Source organism: Salvia splendens, chromosome 9, assembly GCF_004379255.2.
Source record: "Salvia splendens isolate huo1 chromosome 9, SspV2, whole genome shotgun sequence".
Taxonomy (NCBI): domain Eukaryota; kingdom Viridiplantae; phylum Streptophyta; class Magnoliopsida; order Lamiales; family Lamiaceae; genus Salvia; species Salvia splendens.
In genome coordinates, this window is record NC_056040.1 from 31234682 (window position 1) to 31254998 (window position 20317).

General features: G+C 38.3%; 2 protein-coding genes across 5 annotated transcripts; one reads left to right on the top strand and one right to left on the bottom strand.

The window, feature by feature from the left end:
• Positions 1-9288: 9288 nt before the first annotated feature.
• Positions 9289-11859, bottom strand: LOC121746437 (probable receptor-like serine/threonine-protein kinase At5g57670). The gene is made up of 6 exons (XM_042140266.1): positions 11338-11859; positions 11099-11256; positions 10944-11023; positions 10725-10860; positions 10491-10640; positions 9289-9630 (listed from the first exon to the last, which is right to left on the bottom strand). The coding sequence occupies exons 1-6, from the start codon at positions 11747-11749 to the stop codon at positions 9436-9438; spliced, it is 1131 nt and encodes a 376-aa protein (XP_041996200.1). The 5' UTR covers positions 11750-11859; the 3' UTR covers positions 9289-9435.
• Positions 11860-16459: 4600 nt separating this feature from the next.
• LOC121748777 (U4/U6.U5 small nuclear ribonucleoprotein 27 kDa protein-like) lies at positions 16460-17603 on the top strand. 4 transcript variants are annotated; one of them, XR_006039527.1, is made up of 3 exons: positions 16460-17084; positions 17210-17245; positions 17337-17603. XR_006039527.1 is itself a non-coding variant. In XM_042143289.1 (2 exons), exon 1 carries the CDS (start codon positions 16492-16494, stop codon positions 17062-17064), a length of 573 nt encoding a protein of 190 aa, XP_041999223.1. In that variant the 5' UTR covers positions 16460-16491; the 3' UTR covers positions 17065-17084; positions 17210-17603. The 4 variants fall into 4 exon arrangements, 2 of the variants coding, with proteins under 2 accessions (XP_041999223.1, XP_041999222.1); XR_006039526.1 differs by having other exon boundaries at positions 16460-17245; XM_042143289.1 differs by having other exon boundaries at positions 17210-17603.
• Positions 17604-20317: the final 2714 nt, after the last annotated feature.

Sequence of the window (20317 nt, forward strand, 5' to 3'; positions counted from 1 at the left end):
AGCATTTAAACTATAAATAAGCAAATAATAATTCCAAGTTCCGAAAGTCGACAAATGCTTGATGAAAAATAAGAAAAAAGGGTCCATGCTATGAAAGGGTTGATGCATATATTAATTGAGTATTATAGCTTGTCACGTTTATGACATACATTACGTCGATTCATCACCAGCTACATTAAACTCCAGTCTATTTCACAGCAACGCCACAAAATTATTCTATTTCTGGAAAGTTAAATTCAAGATAGTTTTGATATTTTGGTGCGTGTCGAAATCAAATATTATTACTATAGGAATCAGATCAGTCCGGGTTCACTAACCGAAACCTCTTTGTTCTTGTACAAGAGAGCTCAGTCATACTCTCAACCAAACGGCTGAATTTAATCAAGATTACAAGTAATATTTCCTAGTTATTACAATTTTCTTTTGGAACCCTAGCTAATGCCTTGATTAATCCTCAACATGCGCACTAAGTACAAAAGTCAATAATAACAAGTAAGATCCAATAGGATCTAAGATATTACACAAGAAGAACAAAGGACACCGAATAGATCAAAGATTTTGGCTCAGACACCCACCAACAATGCAGATCTATTCAACCAGAACCAGATCCAAGGTAGCACAGATGAATCGACTAGAGATCACCCTCAAACCGTCAATACCTCCACAACATAACCCCTTCACACCAGATCAAGTTCCACCGCACACAATCTCAGAACAAAGCCCTCACACACAAAACCCTAATTCTCAGTAACACACAGGCAATCGAAGAGGTTGCCTTCACCGGCACTTACACTGATCAATCACACTCAAAGAAGTGAGAGATCATGAAGAAAATAGCCGGAGAATCCATCGGAGAAGAAGAGAGAAGAGAGAGCACACACACTGAGTCTAGGAGTAGAGAGAGAGTGAAGTATCATAAGTGAGGAACAAAATCGGCACCCACACACATATCAAACACAACCCTCCATCCAACGGTGCAGATTCATGATCCAAGTGAAGGGGAGACATGGCAGCAATCAAATGGTGGAGAGCAAGAGTCTTCGGGCTACCAGGCCTGGTCTCAAATATCAGGCCCAATAATTTGACACATGGCCAAATTAAATCACAACCCAATAAAAGTCCACCAAATATGTTCAACATACTCCACCTTGGACTTTATTCTGGGCAACCAATCTAAGTTGCAGGCTAAGGCTTAAAATCATCACAGCCTACAAGGTAGCCCCCTCAGCACCAAAGAACAAAGTTCACTAGCATTTTGGGTAGCCACCAGGTTGCCTTTAGACACCAAAGGGCTGACACCCGTTAGTCTAAAAGGACTTCATACCTCCAACCGCCTAACACCCTTACCATAGCTGATAAGGTGGCTGTGGTCTTTCCCCCGGGACATGCAACCTATCCTAGGTCAAAATGCAAATACTTTATGCAGAAAAGAAGTTTTTCTAATGATAAGGGCTTAGTTCCCATGACAGCATGATTTTTATCAGTATACACTTTTTGAAGAAAAACTTCACATTTTTCTACAATGTCTCTAATGTAATGAAACCTTATATCTATATGCTTTGTCATATCATGGAAAACATGATTTTTACACAATTGAATAGCAGACTGAGAATTAGAAAACACAGTAGGAGAATCCTTCACAAACTTAAGTTCAGAAAACACTCCCTTTAACCAAACAGCTTCTTTCATTGCCTCAATGATGGCAATATATTCTGACTCAGTAGTGGACAGAGCCACTATATGCTGCAGCTGAGATTTCCAACTAATGCAAGACCTGCAAACTGTAAACATATAGGAAGTGGTTGACTTCCTCTTATCCCTGTCATTAGCATAATTGGAATCCACAAAACCAGTTAGTAAAACACATTCATCACACTTAGAATAACAAAGCCCGTACTTAGCAGTGAGCTTCAAATATCTCAAAAGCCATTTTAAGCTTCCCAATGCACAGAACCAGGATTAGACATATATCTACTAAGGCATGACACAGCATAAGCAATATCAGGCCTAGTGCTCACCATCAAATACATCACTGACCCAATAGCATTAGCATATGGAACTTTCTTCATATAATCAGTATCAGACTGAGACTTAGGACACATGTCTTTACTCAACATAAAATGAGCAGCTAAAGGCACAGAGGCAGGTTTAGCATCAAACATGTTAAATTTCTTCAGAATTTTGTACGCATAAGGTTCCTGATGTAGCACAAGTGTAGAGGCTTTTCTATCCTTAAAGATACTTATCCCTAAGATTTTCTGAGCATCACCTAGATCATTCATATCAAAATTCTCACTCAAAGCAGTTTGCACAGCCTCTATAGTTTTCAAACAAGGACCCATAATAAGCATGTCATCCAAGAAGACAGGCACAAAATCAAGGTTTTTAACATATAAACATGCATCAAAGGTACTTCTAACAAACCCTAACTTCTGCATACATGTATTAAACTTGATGTTCCACTGTCTAGGGGACTGTTTTAAACCATACAAGGCATTTTTCAACAAACACACATGATTGGGAAACTTTGGATCAACAAAGACTTTAGGCTGCTTCATATAAATGGGTTTATTAAGATCACCATGCAAAAAAACAGTTTTAACACTCATTTGTTTCAATTCCCAATCAAAGTGAGCACATAATGCAAGCATTAACCTCACAGTAGTAAATTTAACAACAGGAGCAAATATTTCAGTATAATCTACCCCCTTTTGTTGAGTAAAACCTTTGGCCACAAATCTGGCCTTGTACCCTAAGACCCTCCACCTCATTTTTCAATTTGTAAAGCCACCTGCAATCAACCACAGATGCACCAGGAGGCAAATGCACAAGAATCCAAGTAAGATTGATTTTCAGAGAATGCATTTCCTCCAGCATGGCTTTATGCCACTGACTCCAGAATTTTGACTTAGAAGCTTGCTTATAAGATTGGGGTTCATCCCCATCAGATTCATACACATTGAAAGCTAAGTTTATAAGAGCAACCAAGCCAACATAACCATCAAACTTAGAAGGTCTCTTCATATTCACCCTTCTAGTTCTATCCCTAGATAACTTATAATCTTGCAAGTTGGGATTATCAATAGCATTTTGAATGCCACTAGGGCTATGAATCACATTCTGAGCAGGTAAAGGAGAAGCATTTCTTATAGGACTAGCATGCACATTAGGTATATTATCATTCACATTTTGGGGAGGCATAACATCATTCGCATTTAGATTTCCCTCACAGGGTGTCTCACTAGGTGTAAAAACTAGATAAGAGTTCCAGAATGGTTGCTCCACCTCACTTGGAGTATCACTAGGATGCTCCACACCAGTGAGTGTATCTGTGGACTCCACCTCAATAAAAGGCTCATTATCCACAAGTGTTGGAGCTGGATTATCAGTCATTTTTAAATAAGGGAATTCATCTTCATTGAAGACCACATCCCTATTAATTATGACTTTAAAACCTGGTTCATCTCTTAGCCAAACTCTATAACCTTTAACACACCCTCTGGATATCCTAAAAACACACATTTCCTAGATCTAGGCTCAAGTTTATCAGACTTAGTATGCACAAAAACAGTATAACCAAAAATCCTCAGATGAGAAAGATTTAAAGGTTTTCCATTAAACACATGTTCAGGACACTGTCCTAATAGAGGCACAAAAGGAGATCTATTAATTAGATAAGTAGCAGTCAATAGAGCTTCACCCCAAAATTTTTTAGATAAACCAGATTTAGCAAGCATGCATCTAACTTTATCAAGCAAAGTCCTATTCATCCTTTCAGCCACCCCATTTTGCTATGGGGTGTAAGGAACAGTTTTATGTCTTTTGATTCCAAAACTAGCACACAAATCATCAATCTGCTTATTGCAAAATTCAAGGCCATTGTCACTTCTGATAGCCTTAATTTTCTCACCTGTCTGAGTTTCAATCAAAATTTTCCAAGCTTTCAGTTTTTCAAACACTTCACACTTATGCCTCATAAGGAAACACCAAACTTTTCTTGAAAAATCATCAATAACAGACAGAAAGTACATAGAACCAGAGTGAGAAGATACTGAAGCAGGGCCCTATACATCCGTATGCAAATACTCAAGAATGCACTTACTAACATTTGCAGGCACATGAGTAGGAAAGGAAACCCTATGTTATTTACCCAGCACACAAGTATCACAAAAAGGCAAATCACCATGGACATCATTATCAGAGAGAATAGCATGCTTTTTCAGAATATTCAAACCTTTAGCACTCATGTGACCTAGCCTATTATGCCACAACATAGTTTTATCTATTTTAACAACATTGGCAAAGGCTTTTTCACATGAAAGGGGCACAACAGTACAGACATATAAACCACATTTTCTCTTGGCCCTAAACAGACACATTGAACCTTTGCATATCTTCATGCAGCCTTCCCCCCATTTTCCCCCATGCCAGCATTTTCAAGGGCAGTACAAGACATCAAATTATAGCATAGATCAGGAACATATCTGACATCCTTCAAGTTGAGCACATAGTCATTTTCAAACTTTGAACACACTGTGTCAATACCAATAATTTCACACTTCTTATCATCAGCCATTGACACAAAAGTATTAGTTACAGGCTTTAACTCAGAAAACACTTCCTTAAAAGGACTAACATGATAAGTACATCTAGAGTCACAAAGCCAATCATTTGAAGTAAAGGGGCACATAGGAGAAGCATTTATATACATCAAATCATGCATCATATACACAGATTCATTATCAGCATCATACTTGGCCACATTAACAAGGTTTTCTAGCTGAGTGTTATTAGTGTTATTATTGAAGGGTTTATTCTTTTTAGGCCTAGTACAATCTTTCTTATAATGCCCAACTTCCCCACAATTAAAACACTTCCTATAGATTTTAGGATCTTTACTTCTGGACCTAGACCTAAACTTTTTCTTTGAGTTTGAGCTAGAACCTGAACCCCCACTGGATTCATTACCCCCTCTAGACTTAGATCTACCTCTGACATTCAGGACCTTATTAAAAGCATTCTTATCAGCTGCCATTTCCCTTAATTCAAGTTATTTTGATTTCAGGGAGCTAATGATCAAGTCCAAAGGAGCAGAGTCTCTATCATACTTAATGGCAGCTTTCACATCACTGTAAGAGTCAGGTATGACATTCATAAAGCTATACTAGTGTATTCATCTATAGTTTTGTCACCAGATCTCCTAATATCATGCATAAGCTTATGAAACCTATCCACATTATCATCTATATCTTTGGCAAGATCAAGCTTAAATTTAAACAACTTTTCAAGCAGGTACATCCTTGAAGACATAGAAGTCTCAGTGAACAGAGTATCAAATTGTTTCCACATATCAGAAGCAGATTCAATATGATCAACTTTCCTAATCACAGAATCAGACAGATTTAACACAATAGTAGCTCTAGCCAACTCATTCATCTTATCATTTTTTTCTTGAGCAGTGTCATTTTGCTGAATTAAAGAACCATCCACAACCTTAAACACATTTTGCTGAATTAAAACACACTTCATTTTCTGCTTCCAAATAATAAAATCATTTTTGCCATTGAAAGGAATCAAACCAACAAGTTGGGCCATTTTTGCAATTACTTTAGCAAGAACACAGGAAGCAAGACTGAAACACAGAACCTTGCAAACCTTAAAGCAGAGAGACATACACCAAAGACCAGACACACTTAAAACACACTTTCAAAACAAGACAGACCTCAAATCCCTGACTGTCACGAGCAACACTGGCTAAGGCTATCCCAGTTCGCAATCACTCACTTCTGGAGGGCGCATGGGTTTACTTAGGCAGTACCAATGCTTGGTGGTCAAGTAATAAGAGGCCATGAGCACAGAGCACCAAGAAACAGCAGAAGCAAAACACACAGAGAAAGCAAGAAAGACCTAAGTCTTTGCCAAAGACTGTCTACCAGCAGATAAGATCCCAAGCCTATAGTTGGCACTAAACAGAAAAAGAAAAAAAGTAGGAGATTCAGCCAATTTACTAGAGTGAACCCCCACTCGAAGGAGGATTCCACTTGCCCACCTCCTTAAGCGACTCGGCATGACGGACTAATCCCTCGTGGCTCTGATACCACTGTAGGGATCAGATCAGTCCAGGTTCACTAATTACCGAGACCTCTTTGTTCTTGTACAAGAGAGCTCAGCCAAACTCTCAACCAAGCGGCTGAATTTAATCAAGATTACAACTAATATTTCCTAGTTATTACAATTCTCTTTTTGAACCCTAGCTAATACCTTGATTAATCCTTAACCTGCACACTAAGTACACAAGTCAGTAATAACAAGTAAGATCCAATAGGATCTAAGATATTACTCAAGAAGGACAAAGAACACCAAATAGATCAAAGATTTTGGCTCAGACACCCGCCAACAATTCAGATCTATTCAACCAGAACCAGATCCAAGGGAGCACAGATGAATCGACTAGAGATCACCCTCAAACCGTCAATACCTCGACCACATACCTCACACCAGATCAAGTTCCACCGCACACAATCTCAGAATAAAGCCCTCACACACAAAACCCTAATTCTCAGTAACACACAGGCAATCAAAGAGGTTGCCTTTACCAGCACTTACATTGATCAATCACACTCAAAGAAGTGAGAGATCATGAAGAAAATAGCCGGAGAATCCATCGGAGAAGAAGAGAGAAGAGACAGCACACACATTGAGTCTAGGAGTAGAGAGAGAGTGAAGTATCAGAAGTGAGGAACAAAACCGGCACCCACACACATATCAAACACAACCCTCCATCCAACGGTGCAGATTCATGATCCAAGTAAAGGGGGGACGTGGTAGCAATCAAATGGTGGAGAGTAAAAGACTTCGGGCTACCAGACCTGGTCTCAAATATCAGGCCCAATAATTTGACACAGGGCCAAATTAAATCACAACCCAATAAAAGTCCACCAAGTATATTCAACAATTACGAATTCGAATTGGAATCGGAATTGAATTTAATGAGTTTATTCAAGTTAGGCCTTTGTTATGGGAGTTGGAAGAAATGTAACCTCTCAGAGAATCGTTTCATCAACAAATTAAAAATGCGTAATTAAAATTTGTATTTTCCTAATAGTGACTCTCTCAGAAAATTCCTAGCTCTCAGCCCTTGATGACAAGTCGATTTAGGGTTTCCGATACTAAATGGAAGAATTAATGTGATTAAAGGTTTTATATAACTCTTACCAGCCTTTAATTAATCGTGTTTTGTGAGTTAAGTAGAGTGAGAATAAAAGTACAGACATAATAAAAACGAAAGAGTAATAGTTACTACATTTTAAGAAGTGTATTTAAAGTGGGCCATATGTAGTACTCCCTCCATCCCAGAAAATTTGTCACTTGTTTCCATTTTTGTCCATCCCTAAAAATTTGTCACATTTCACTTTTACCATTTTTTGTAGTGGACCCAACATTCCACTAACTCATTATCATTCATATTTTATTATAAAACTAATATATAAAATTAGGACTCACATGCCACTAACTTTTTCAACCAACTTTCTATTACATTTCTTAGAACCCGCGCCGAGTCAAATGGTGACGAATTATTAGGGACGAAGAGAGTATTATTTTAATATTTCCATTATTACATACTTTGTTTTATTTATATTAATTTTGGTGTATAAACTTCGAACTTAACCATCGCATTTTACTCATATTTTAGTTTGTAAAACTAATAAATAAAAGAATGAATTTATATTACATTAAATTTTTTTCACCTATTTTATTTATATTTTTATAACTGATGTTGAATTAAAGTGTGATTTTTATGTATGGATGTACCGACTGAGGTGTGTTATATTGTTAACTTTTTAAGTTGCTAACTCTGCTAACTCAGAGTTTTAAAAATGTCAATACGAAGATATTAAAATGTCAACACATAATTTAGTTTACATTTCAATATACTGTGTTGACATTTTAATGTCATATTGTTGACGTTTTTAATACACTGCGTTGATGAGTTAGCAACTTAAGAAAGTTAGCGATTGATCACACCTCTGGACCGACTAGTATACTTTAGTTAATGAACTTAGAAAATGGTTGACTTAAGAGAATCTCAATGGTAAGTTATATAGAAAAGATATATCTTCTATTTACCTTCTTAGAAAGGAAAATATAGCCTTCTAAAAAGTAAAACATTCCAAAGGAAAAAAGATATATCGAAAGGTAAATTATTTTCTAAAATAAAAAAAATAGCATAAGAAGCATTTCAAAACATAAAGGTTTAATACATTTTCAAATACCTTCACCCTTGGAGAATAATGGAGAGGTAAAGATACATCTTCAAAATGAGAAAATGGTATAATACATTCACGAATGACTTTCATCTTGGAGAATGATTTCTCAAAAAAAGACTTTAGATCTCCATTTACCTCTCCTCTTAGATATCCTCTAACAGTAATTGAAATTCAATCACCTCTCTTGCTGGACCAGCTAAAATCAAGATTGAGACTTTCAAAATCAAAATAGGACCAGCAAAAACAATCCAATTAGTTCGATTAGAATTTGTTTGAAATTAAAGGGGAAATGAAATATACGGCCGCAGTACGAAAATTTAGAACTTAAAGGTGGAATTAAAATTTATGAGCATCTTCCAAAATGGAGTACTTATTCCATCACCCCATTATATTATCTCCAAGTTCATTGACGCAAACATATTTTCAAGAATAAGCATTCACCTTAATTACGTAAAATATACTATTTCACTCTCTTCATAGTCCATATGAATGTGGCACATTTAGGTATCATAAATCCAATATATCTAGCTAGGCTCCACCAAATTGCATTATTCTCGCCTAGAATAGAGTAATTGACACTATACACAATACAAAAACATAAAATAGCATGTCTCTCTTTTGAATAAATCAAACCCCACTTGCTTTACACAAACAAATTAAAAGCTAATCACTCCGGTAACAAAATTAGGAAAGCTTTATAGATTGAGTCAATCTCCCATCACGTTATAGCATTTCAATGAGAATATATTCCTCCCTCCCCAATGAGTAATTTTCAAGCAATTACAATTATCATTAAATAATTCCCTTTTTTCATTTCCTGAATCCCGACATATAATGCTGGAACTGGTTGCCCTCTTTCCATTATTATTACAACTTATCCTCACTCACACACACATTAGTTGGCATGTCTTGTGTAGTCATATCACTACCCCACACCTTCATATTCATTATATTCATAACTTCCAATTTAATTCCATTTTTTTAGAACATTTGCAAGGTTCCCAAATCCCAAAGATTCGAATGATCAAAATTGCCATAGCATAGCTACATTATAGACTTAATAGTGTCTACAACAAGAAGAAAAAAGTAAAAACATATATGATCTTGTTACATGTAACAATACTAGCTAGATTTCTTACATTTTTATTTTCATATTCACAACTTGAATCTAATAACACTCGTTCCTCCTATTGTACGAACTCCCTGTTGAGATAGAGTTTGAAGACGAAGAGGTGTTGCATTCATATTCACATTCACACTCTAGATCCTCGAACCCCCAGAACTCTTCACGGTCCTCTTCTTCCTCCGGAACCTTCCATTTCTCCTGATTGATTTCCTCCTCCGATGATATCACCTCCACCACCTGTCCACATTGATAGCTCCAAAATTTATTTACTAACATTAATTAAATAGATTATATTCTCATCAATATCATAGAAGGTATCTTAAAAAGTTTACAAAAGTCAGACACATGAATGGAAACAAAGGTTAAGACAAAACTGATAGCTTTGCTGGATCGTATCAAATGGAGCAGACAGTGTTATCGTTAGAACAATTGATTAATCATGAAATCGATATTTTATTCATCTACTGTACATGGAATTGTTCTTGTTGATTCTTTACCTTTTCTTGAGTGAAATTAAAATACTTCAAAAATTAAGTAGACCCTTTAATTAAGGTTTTACCCTGCAAATTGCATATCATTGCCTAATAAAGCATAAAATTATAGTTAGGTGAGACACGGACATCAAAAGAAGATAAATTAATTCACATAAATATAGGTGATGCATGCATTAGTCATATGATGTTAAAAGTTTTACTTTTAGATAATCAAATATTTGGATGATAGTAAGAATTCATAGACGGCAGAGATGTTGAACAAAGTTCTAAAACGATTAAATTAAACAGGCGTGCCAAATTAATTGATATATTAATTAATGTCACTATCTCTAATTTCAACACAAGTTTAGGTGAATCACCTCATCTAAATGGCATGGAATTAGGCTACACCTCAACTCTTATCCGTCACTACACTTCTCATGCTTGATTTTTTCTAAGCCTTGAATAAAGTAATCACAATGAAAAAAAATAATGCTACTTGTTATGATATTCAAATTTCAAAGACAAGGATCAAATTCAATTAAAAAACACTAGTGATGCTTTGTCGTTTCATCGCATAAACAAAGCTTGAAATTGCTGAAGAAAACACATTACATTCATTACCTCAGTAATGGTGGGGCGCCAAATTGGAGACGCGCGTATGCAGAGAGAGGCTGCAAAGGCGAGCCGGTTGAGGTGGACGATGTTGTAGTCATCGCCGAGCCTTGGATCAATGACCTCTTTCAAATCTCCTCGGCTGAGTATAGGCTTGGCCTAGCTCATCATCGAAGAATAACAAATAAGCTATGATAAAACAAAACGACGTAGAATTGAGGTTTGAGACATAATAGTAATTACCCAGCTATGCAAGCTTTGATGAGAGCTATCAACAGGCCTCTTGCCAGAAACAAGCTCTAGCAAGAATACACCGAATGCAAACACGTCTGTCTTCTCGTCCACAACCCCGTGCATGAAATACTCCGGTGCCAAATGTCTACCAACAACAACCACAACTTTAACTGATTATTACACTTGCTTTAATTCAACAAAGAAATTTTGCAATTAATTTATATGTACCCGAATGTTCCTTCTATTGGAGCAATGGAGTGATGGCTCCATTGTGATGGAAGCCATTTTGCTAGACCAAAATCTGATATCTGAAACAGAGGTGTCATGAATCAATGAATGCTTTTTTTTTTGGTAACAAATTTTTTGGTTAGTGGTTACAATACCTGTGGCTCAAAATCTGCATCTAGTAAAATATTGGAAGACTTAATGTCTCTGTGAATTATTCTCCTAGGACAATTGTTGTGTAAATAGTGTATCCCTTTTGCAGTTCCAAGAGCAATTTTGTACCTTGTTGTCCAGTCCAATGCAGGCAGTTTCTCATCTAATTAAATTAATTACACAAGGAAAATTTGTAAGAAAACCAAAAAAAAAAAAAAAAAGGGGAAAAGTGTATAGTAGTTACCATGAAGAAGTGAAGCAACAGAGCCTTTGGAAGAGAAGTGGAAAATGAGATAAAGGCCGTTGTCGATGCAGCAGCCGAGAAGGGGCGTGACATTTGGATGGGAAACATGTGCCAAGGTTCCGATTTCGGTCAAGAATTCCTTCTCTTTCCTCTCGTCATTTTGGGCCTTGGTCAAGCGCTTCACCGCGATCGCCTGCCCATTTTGAAGCACTCCTCTGTAAACCTCCGCGAACCCTCCCTTCCCCACCATATTCTGTGCAGAGAAAGCGTTGGTGGCGGTGGAGATTTCGTCGTAGGAGTAGCATTTCCATGTGGGCTTTTGGAAATTCTCCGAGGGCTTCTCGTCTTGTAAGCCTTCATCGAAGGCGTGGCGTTTGAGGGAGAAAAGCCTCTTCAAGCTCATGTATCTCATGCTTTTGGTAGGGAAGAAAAGAATGTGTTTCTATGTTTCATAACAGGACAGAAACACAAGTACTACTAATTCTACTTGGGTTGGGGAAAGAGTCAAATATAAGTCTGTGTCTATGTGGATTCTATATATATTTAGTAGTAACCAATAACTAAATGATTGGAGTGGTTGGCCAAGAAAAAAATACTCCTAAGCTTTTGGGAAAATTATTAGAAAAATGATGTGCCCCCATTTACAGTTGTATTGAGAAGGAATTTTCATGGAGCTTATCACATTTGCAGCATTAAATGAGGTTCACAAACAAACAATAGATTATTGGTGAGTTGGGTTTGGACTTTGGCTTGGCTTACAAATGTCTTTGAGTGAAATACACTTTTCAATTGCCATTTCTGAGTAATTCAAATATTTGCATGCTTCCTTTTGCTTTTACTACTTTCAATCAGTATAATTTCAGGTTTAATATTTGATTATAAAGTTTTCTTCATCTCATTCTTTTTACAATTTACACGTTAAAAATTGATTTATGCATAAATAATGTATTCTTAACTTATTTTGATTCCTGTATCACATAAATCGAAACGTTGTTAGATGATAGTATATCTCAAAAGTATAAACAAACATAATTAGATCCTCTAATTTTTGAAAGCACAAGAGCCATGCTCCTCTCACTTTATGCTCTCTGTGTTTCAACGCTGGATTCCATCGCCTTTCTCCCTTTCCAATGCATGCTTTTTATATTTAGAAAATCACATAAAACCATTTCTTTCTAATTTAATTCTTATATTTAAACAATTAATTTTAAAATTAGTGATATCCTTGAAAAGGATGAAAAGACACTGATTCGACCCAGTTTCAGCGTTTAGGGCATCCACAATGGGGCACCCTAAGGCGCGCCACGTCATCAGTTTTATCCTCCTACCCCCCACCTGCAATGGGGCGCCCTAAGGCGCGCCCTATATGTTTTATTACTATTGTTTCGTTATTTAATTTAAATGTTTTCAAATATATAATGCAAACTAATTTAAAAACACAACGAGCAACTAAAAACCGACGAAGATTGCATTAATTGCACAAAAGTTACACGATTCAAGTTGGTTAATCTACGCAATTCCCAACTTCCGGCGCAGCTCATCGATCAATCCCCGGAGATATTCGGCTTCGGCGGGGTCCGTACACTTTTTAAGGGCCTTGTGCGTCTGCAACAATGTCTTCGCCATCGAGGCTGTTGCCAACGACTCATACGCGGTGGCCGTCGGGCTCGGGGTCAGGATCGGGACTGGGATCGGCGATGGCGCGGCGGCGGTCGAGGATGATGTCGCCACCGCCTTCCCCTTGGCTTTCGCAGCCTTGACGCCTATGGGACGCAGGGAGGACATCGGTGTGGCGGAACTCTCTTCCTCCATGTACGTCCGGTTGAGGTCCACCAGACGAGTTCCGCTTTCGCTGCTCGTATAACCACCAGCTTCGGTGGTCTTCGTCCTCTTTGTCGCCCCGGTGTGCAGCATCCCGCCTTGGAACTTCTGCTTGTCCCTCAAGAACGCCCAGATGGCCTCGTGCTTGAAGTCGTCGTACAGTGACTGGTACGACAACAGCGCTTTAGCGCGCACGTCGCTCAAGCTCCCGCCGCTCCCCTGCTCCCTCGCGCACTTCTCGTACTCTGACGCGAACAGATTGACTTGCTTCTTTACCTCATCCCAGTGCTTGCGGAGCTGCTCCCGTTGGCGCTTGTACGCACTCGGCGACTTTGCCGCATTGTAGCGCTCGACGATGTGCTCCCAGTACGCCACCTGCCTCTGGTTGTTCGCGAATATCAGGTCCTCCGATATATCCACCCAACGCCTCGCCAATACGAGGGTTTCATCCGGCTGGTAGTTCGTACGATCGGGGGCGTACTCTTCACAAGTTCCCGAAGGTGGCAACTTGTACGCGCGCTGTCGGTTCCGCTTCTTTTTGGCGGGGGTGGAAGCGGCGGCGGATGGGGTGGCGTCGGCGGCGGCGCGGTGGGAGGGGGCGACAGGTCGGTTTGGAGACGGTTCCATGTCATCCAAACCGTACGATTCCGTACTGAATTCGGGATCGTACTGCGTGTTGGCAGAACGGCCGATATTCGTCGAGTTCTGTACCCGGCCAACGCGCCTCACCAAACATCGGACTATTGGGACTTGAATCCATTTCGTAGTAAATGTGAGTTTTGAGAGTGGAATCGTGAAATGAAATGTTACAAATGAAGGTGGGGTAGGGGGTATTTATACAAAAAATAAAAAAACACGTGCCATCGTCCGCGCCCATCGTCCGCCGAGCCCACAATGGGGCGCCCGATGGCGCAGACGATAGGCCATCGTTTGCGCTTCTTCCGCGGACGATGCATCGGGCGTGGGCGTAGGGCGCGGACGATGGCGGGCACCCACAATGGAGGCATCGTCCGCACCCGAGGACGATGGCAGCTATCGGGCGCCCCATTGTGGATGCCCTTAGTTACATGTATAGTGTTTCTTATTGACCCCATATATACCACATAACCTGTTGAGAAAGTATGAAAATATACACGATGATCGATAACTCTACACACAACAAAGCTGGTATAGTAAGATTTAATGTTGCTTTGCTTGAATAATTCTAATTTCCCCCTTCGCATTTTGTATCCTCGTTATGCCAGACTCTCATAAATATTCCGTTGCTGGTCATCGGACTACGACGAGCAGGGGCGGAGCCATGATTTCAATTCAACGAGGGCAAAAATATATTAAAGAAGAAATTTTAAAAGTTTGAGGTGGGGCATTTATAAAGGAAATAGAAAAAATTTAAAAATTGTATAACAAAATAGTACTACATGAAATATACTCCCTCCGTTCCTTTTTAATAAAGGCATTTCTTTTCGGCACAGAATTTAAGAATAGTGTGTTAAATGAATGGTGAAAAAAATAAGAGAGAATAAAGTAAGAAAGATGAAGAGAGAATAAAGTAAAATGGAGAATTACTTTTTGCCAAAATTAGAAATGACTCTATTATGTTGGAACTTCCCAAAATAGAAAAATGACTCTATTAACATGGAACGGATGGAGTATTGAGGAGGGGCAATGCCCCTTGTATCAAGCACACAGATAGCTTGATACAATCATACCATTAAATGCTGAAGATATCGAGAGCATCACAACAGACCGTGGAAGAAGAGCATCAAAACCAAGACTGTGGAAGAAGAGCCCCAAACTGAGGAGATTGACCAACAAGATCAACCGGCTGAGACTGGACCGTGGGAGAAAACTAAGGCCCCAGACCGCTATCAAGATTACATTGTCATTAGTCAGTTTTAATTACTTTATTTTAGGTTATTTAATGAGTCGAACAAATTATAAGCTTCATTGCAGGTTTTCTTTATTGGTTCCTTCCTAGAATGTAAACGAGAGTCGAACCAACCCTAGAGTTTAAGTCTTATAAATAGGAAACCTTGTATTTCACTACAAAAAAATCGCTATTTAGTGGCGGAAATCTTTTATTTCCGCCAGTAAATGGATTTAGTGGCGGAAATCTTTTATTTCCGCCAGTAAATGGATTTAGTGGCGGATTAGTGGCAGAATCAAACCACGATTAAATACATGCCAGTAAAATACCAGTGGCGGATAAATTTCTGCCAGTAAAAGTTACTGGCCGATTAGCAACGGAAAATAGTTTGCCAGAGAAAATCCCGCCAAACCCTAGTCTGCTCGACGGGAAGCCCCAACGATGGATACTGATGATCTCTTGATCGCCGAGCTATAGGCTATCGATCACTCTTATTAGGATTAAAACCTAACATCAGATACTAATCTTTGATCGTCGAGCTATAGGCTATCGATCGCCATCGTTAGGAATAACACCTTAACACTATTGGGGTTTGTATACTAAAAGTTGTTTCGATCTACATGTACTTGTACAATTAGGCAAACGTACGTATACGAGAAGCCCTAAATCTACTTCTAACCTTAATGAAATTAAATAATATTAATAATGATTATTTTATAATAAATATATGTGAAAACATATACTCTCTGCATCCCACGAGAATATGCACGTTTGGTTAGACATGAGTTTTAATGCATAATTGGTAAAGTAATAGAGAAGTAGAAAGAAAAAGTAATTAAAGTATTGTTATTGGAGAATGGGTCTCACCTCATTAGAGAGAAATTAGTTTCTAAATTTTGAAAGTACGTATTCTTGTGAGACGGACTAAAAAATAAAGAGTGAATATTCTTGTGGAACGAAAGGAGTATAAAATAAACAAGTCTAAGATTTCTGCATTGTAGGTGAGCCTTATTTTACAGTAACATGCTCCAATAAATTATTTATTTATTTTTCAATCTCTTTCCTATTTTTATGAGAGTGAAGGGAGTATTTATCACGCATATTCAAATTCTATAATTATATTTTGAAAAGTAAACTGTAATGAGATATTTTGAAAATGATAAATTAATATAAAAATTTATGAGAAACATTCTTAAATCATGTTAAAATCATAATAAAAATAATGAAAGTATAGGATTCGAAATTATGTTGAATTGATACTAAGCTCGGCTATGAGCTAGGCCTGAAGCTTTAACGAATGTTGTTAATCCAAATCCATTGTGTATAATTGAGTGGACCAATTTATTTGTGACCTGGCCCGTGTTGGATTGGGCTGAGCCCAGTTGATAATTCTCTTTTAGGTTGTCAAGGTTTAGCCTTCGCAAAACCCAAAATCTTTCAAAATTCCCAAATCTCAGCCGTCCGCCATGAGCGACCGCCGCGACAGGGACAGAGATAGAAACAGAGACCGTGATCGTGACCGGAAAAGAATCCGCGACGACCGTGACCTCGATCGCGACAGAGAACGAGACCGAGACCGCGACCGTAGCAGACGCTCCCACTCTCGCACGCCCGACCGCACAAGATCCCGGCACACACGCTCCCGAACTCGTTCGCCCGACGAGAGGGACCGCCACCGCCAGCGACACCGCCACCACCGCTCTCGCTCTCGCTCCCCTACCTCCCCTGCTCGTAAGCGCCTCAAGGACGACGTTGTTCTCAAGGACAAGGACGACGCCGTTTCGAAGGATAAGAAGCAGAAGGAGAACACCTCTGCTGGAATTGATGATGTCAACAAGGATCTGGAATTGATGGATGAGGATGAGATGGAGATGATGAAGAAATTCGGCATTCCAGCGGGGTTCGATTCCACCAAGGGGAAGCCGGTGGCAGGAAACGAAGTCGGTGCGGTGAGGAAAGTCACGAAGCGGCAGCCACGCCAGTACATGAACCGACGCGGCGGATTCAATCGCCCTCTCCCTCCCGAGCGTAATCGTTGAAAACTGACCATTGCCTGCAGGTTAGGGTTTCGGTTTAATTGATGCTGGTATCGTGATTGGGATAGTTTTTCAGATTGAATTGTAATATACCTGAGCACATTAAATTGGTTTATGTTTCGTGTTTTAAGATGAACAATTGATGCAGGTATTTTGTGCAAGTGCTTTCTCTAGTGAATTCTGAGTGAGCTTTTGGTTATTTACTTGCCTATTTGATTAGACAGGTTGCTAGATTATTCTGGAACTGTTGTTGAATATATTTAGTTGTAATGCAGATAGAAGCGTGCGATGATCTTCATTGAACTAGGAGATATTTCCGTTGATTAAATCGGACAACTGAAGAAGATGTAAGACTTCCATTAACATGTTTAATGGAAAATGCTTCTGTGCAATTTCCAGAATTGTTTCTGATTCTAATGTGATTCCAATTTCTCTATGCTGTATACTACAATGGCATATTTCTGTAACCTTTTGGATGCTTACAAATACTGTTGCTGGTGGCTAAGAGGGTTCAATCATGATATTGGTAACTGTTTGTTTTCTCCCCTGTTGCGGAAGCTTGTCTTTGTGTTTTTCATGTTTCTTTGCTGATAAATGTTGTGTTTCCTTAACAACAATGTCTGAAATATACTGCTGGACAATGAAAGCTTGAGAAAGAGAGTTTGTAGTCACATACACTTTTTGAGCATAAAATAGTTGTAATGAAAATTTAGAATTGATAGCTCCATCCAAGAAGGCCCTCTTTCCTTCGCAGATAGCCTTGGCAATTATCTCCACTTTCAAGCGTATATATTGAAGCATGATCATATGTTTCTGTGTGTTTTTGAAAAGACTGTGCCTTTTAGTCTTAATGCAGTTAGAACAAGTACGCGTTGACCATCGCTCGACACCCCTTCTTGTTTAAATCAAGAGAGACGATTGCAGTTGATGTATAACTTCCACTGGGCTGAGTGGAGAATGTGTTTGTGCCATTTTTTTTACTAGATTGCAAGTACTATGTTCTTTATGTAGTGATTAGCATATTTTTCCAACTAGTTGAGTTATTAACATCATATTCATGTAACTTTACTCTATACTATCTTGAGAGATACTATTATGAGAATTACTGCTTTGAGTTTTGTAGTTGTTAACATTAATGCTCCTTGACTGAGTGTGACTTTGTCTTCATCCATTGCAGCGTACTTGTTATTACATTGATATTTCTACTACATCTGTATTTCATCACGAAGGTGATTGTTATTACAAAGGGTCAATGTTTGTAGTACTACTTTCTTTTGTTGTTAACTCTTGAATTATCATTCAATGCTCTATGAGTATGACTTGAACATATGACTGCTCTATTCATTTTGATGCCCCAAAATTCCGTGACAATATGCTGTTACATACATTGAGATAAATGTATTCCGATTTTCTATGTTGATGCATCAGGTTGAGTATTCGGTGGTGATGATCTATGTTGGTTCTTGTTTTTTTAGAATTTAGCTTTAGGCTTGTGGATGAGAAAGGCCATGCACTTGGTGTTGTGACCAAGCAGCGGGTTTAAGCATTCGGGTTCGCTGCCTTGCATCCTTCAATTTCATCCAGAATGTGAGATGTGTCTGCACACCTAAACAAGGGCAGTATTTGAGATGTGTTATTAGTGAGACCATCTACAACCATTTACACCAAATTCAAAACCATTTTTGAGTATCCGTCACACCAAAAAGTAGTTTTACTCCAACCATTTACACCAAATTCAAAATTTACATCATTTTTGGGTTTTTGTCTCACAAAATTTTTGCAGTTGGTGTTGTTTCACAAAAAAACACCAAAAATGTGTTTGAGTTTGGTGTATGGTTGGAGAAGATTTCTACACCAAAACTTATTTATGGAGTATGGTTGGAGATGGTCTAAGTGAGAGAGTCAGCTTCCATCATGATATTTTACACCCTTCGTCCCACAAAGATTGTCTCACTTTGATTGGGTACGAGTTTTAAGAAATGTAATGAAAATTGAGTTGAAAAAGTTAGGGGAATGTGGGTCCTACTTTTATATATTAGTTTTATAATAAAATATGAGTATGAATGAGTTAGTGGAATATGGTGTCCATAAAAAGTGATAGAAAGTGAAATGAGATAAATTTTGTGGGACGGATGGAAATGGAAAAATGGGACAATCTTTGTGGGACAGAGGGAGTAGTTCAGATAATGCGGGCTATAACATAATTGAGCCTCGGTTTTGTACAAGTTCATTAGCCGCGTCAATAGAATAATATTAACTACATGTCAAATCCTAGGGTTGGAACGGTACGGTATACCGCGCCGAAATGTTCATACCACATACCGTATCGTACCGTGCGGTATGACCAAAAATCATACCTTTACCGTACCGCTTTTGTCGGTATACCGAAAGTCGGTTTACCAAAATTTAGATATTGTTACCGTACCGCTTTTGCCGGTATACCGCAATATGCGGTATACTGCGGTATACCGTGATTTCCGGTATATACCGTATTTGCGGTATACCGTGTTATTTGCGGTATATACCGTATTTGCGGTATACCGTGTTATTTGCGGTATATACCGTAAATTTGCGGTATGATGCGGTATACCGCGGTATATACAAAATGCATACCTTTACTGTACCTAAAACTGTCGGTACGGTATGATACCGTATCGAAAAGTACGGTATACCGAAAATTCGATATTTTCGGTATTTTTTCGGTACGGTATATTTTCTCAGCCCTATCAAATCCTCCTTATGAGTCTAAATTTAAATTATTTTATGTGTTTTAAGATATAAATATTTAGTAATTAATTTAAGTTTATTATATGATTTTAATTAATTAATATCTTTTTCCAAAAATGGTCTAGTTCAAAATTAATTACTCCCCCTCTGTCTAACAATAATTGTCACTCTTGATGTTGACATGGATTTTAAGGAATGTAAATAAAATTTTGGTTGGAAAAGTTAGTGGAAATGAGACCCATTTTTTATATTGATTTTATAATAAAATGTGAGTGAAGTGAGTTAGTGGAACGTGGGACCTACTTGCCATTTATGATAAAAATGAAGTATATAATTATTGTGGGACAGATCAAAATAGGAAAGAGTGATAATTATTGTGGGACGGTGGGAGTATTTATTATTCATGGAACCTTCTTTCTAGACAACCCTTGTGCATATTATCAAAATGGACTCTCCTAGTATATGATTTAGTGCAATAACAATTCTAGCACCAACAAACAGTAACTATCACTATCCAAAAAATTAAAAT

Coding starts and splice junctions, on each gene's coding strand:
- LOC121746437 (XM_042140266.1), bottom strand. CDS start 11,749: ATGAGATACATGAGCTTGAAGAGGCTTTTCTCCCTCAAACGCCACGCC. Junction 10,861..10,943: donor CCAATAGAAGGAACATTCGG/GTACATATAAAT, acceptor TGTTGTTGGTAG/ACATTTGGCACCGGAGTATT. Junction 10,641..10,724: donor ATCAAAGCTTGCATAGCTGG/GTAATTACTATT, acceptor ATGATGAGCTAG/GCCAAGCCTATACTCAGCCG.
- LOC121748777 (XM_042143289.1), top strand. CDS start 16,492: ATGAGCGACCGCCGCGACAGGGACAGAGATAGAAACAGAGACCGTGAT.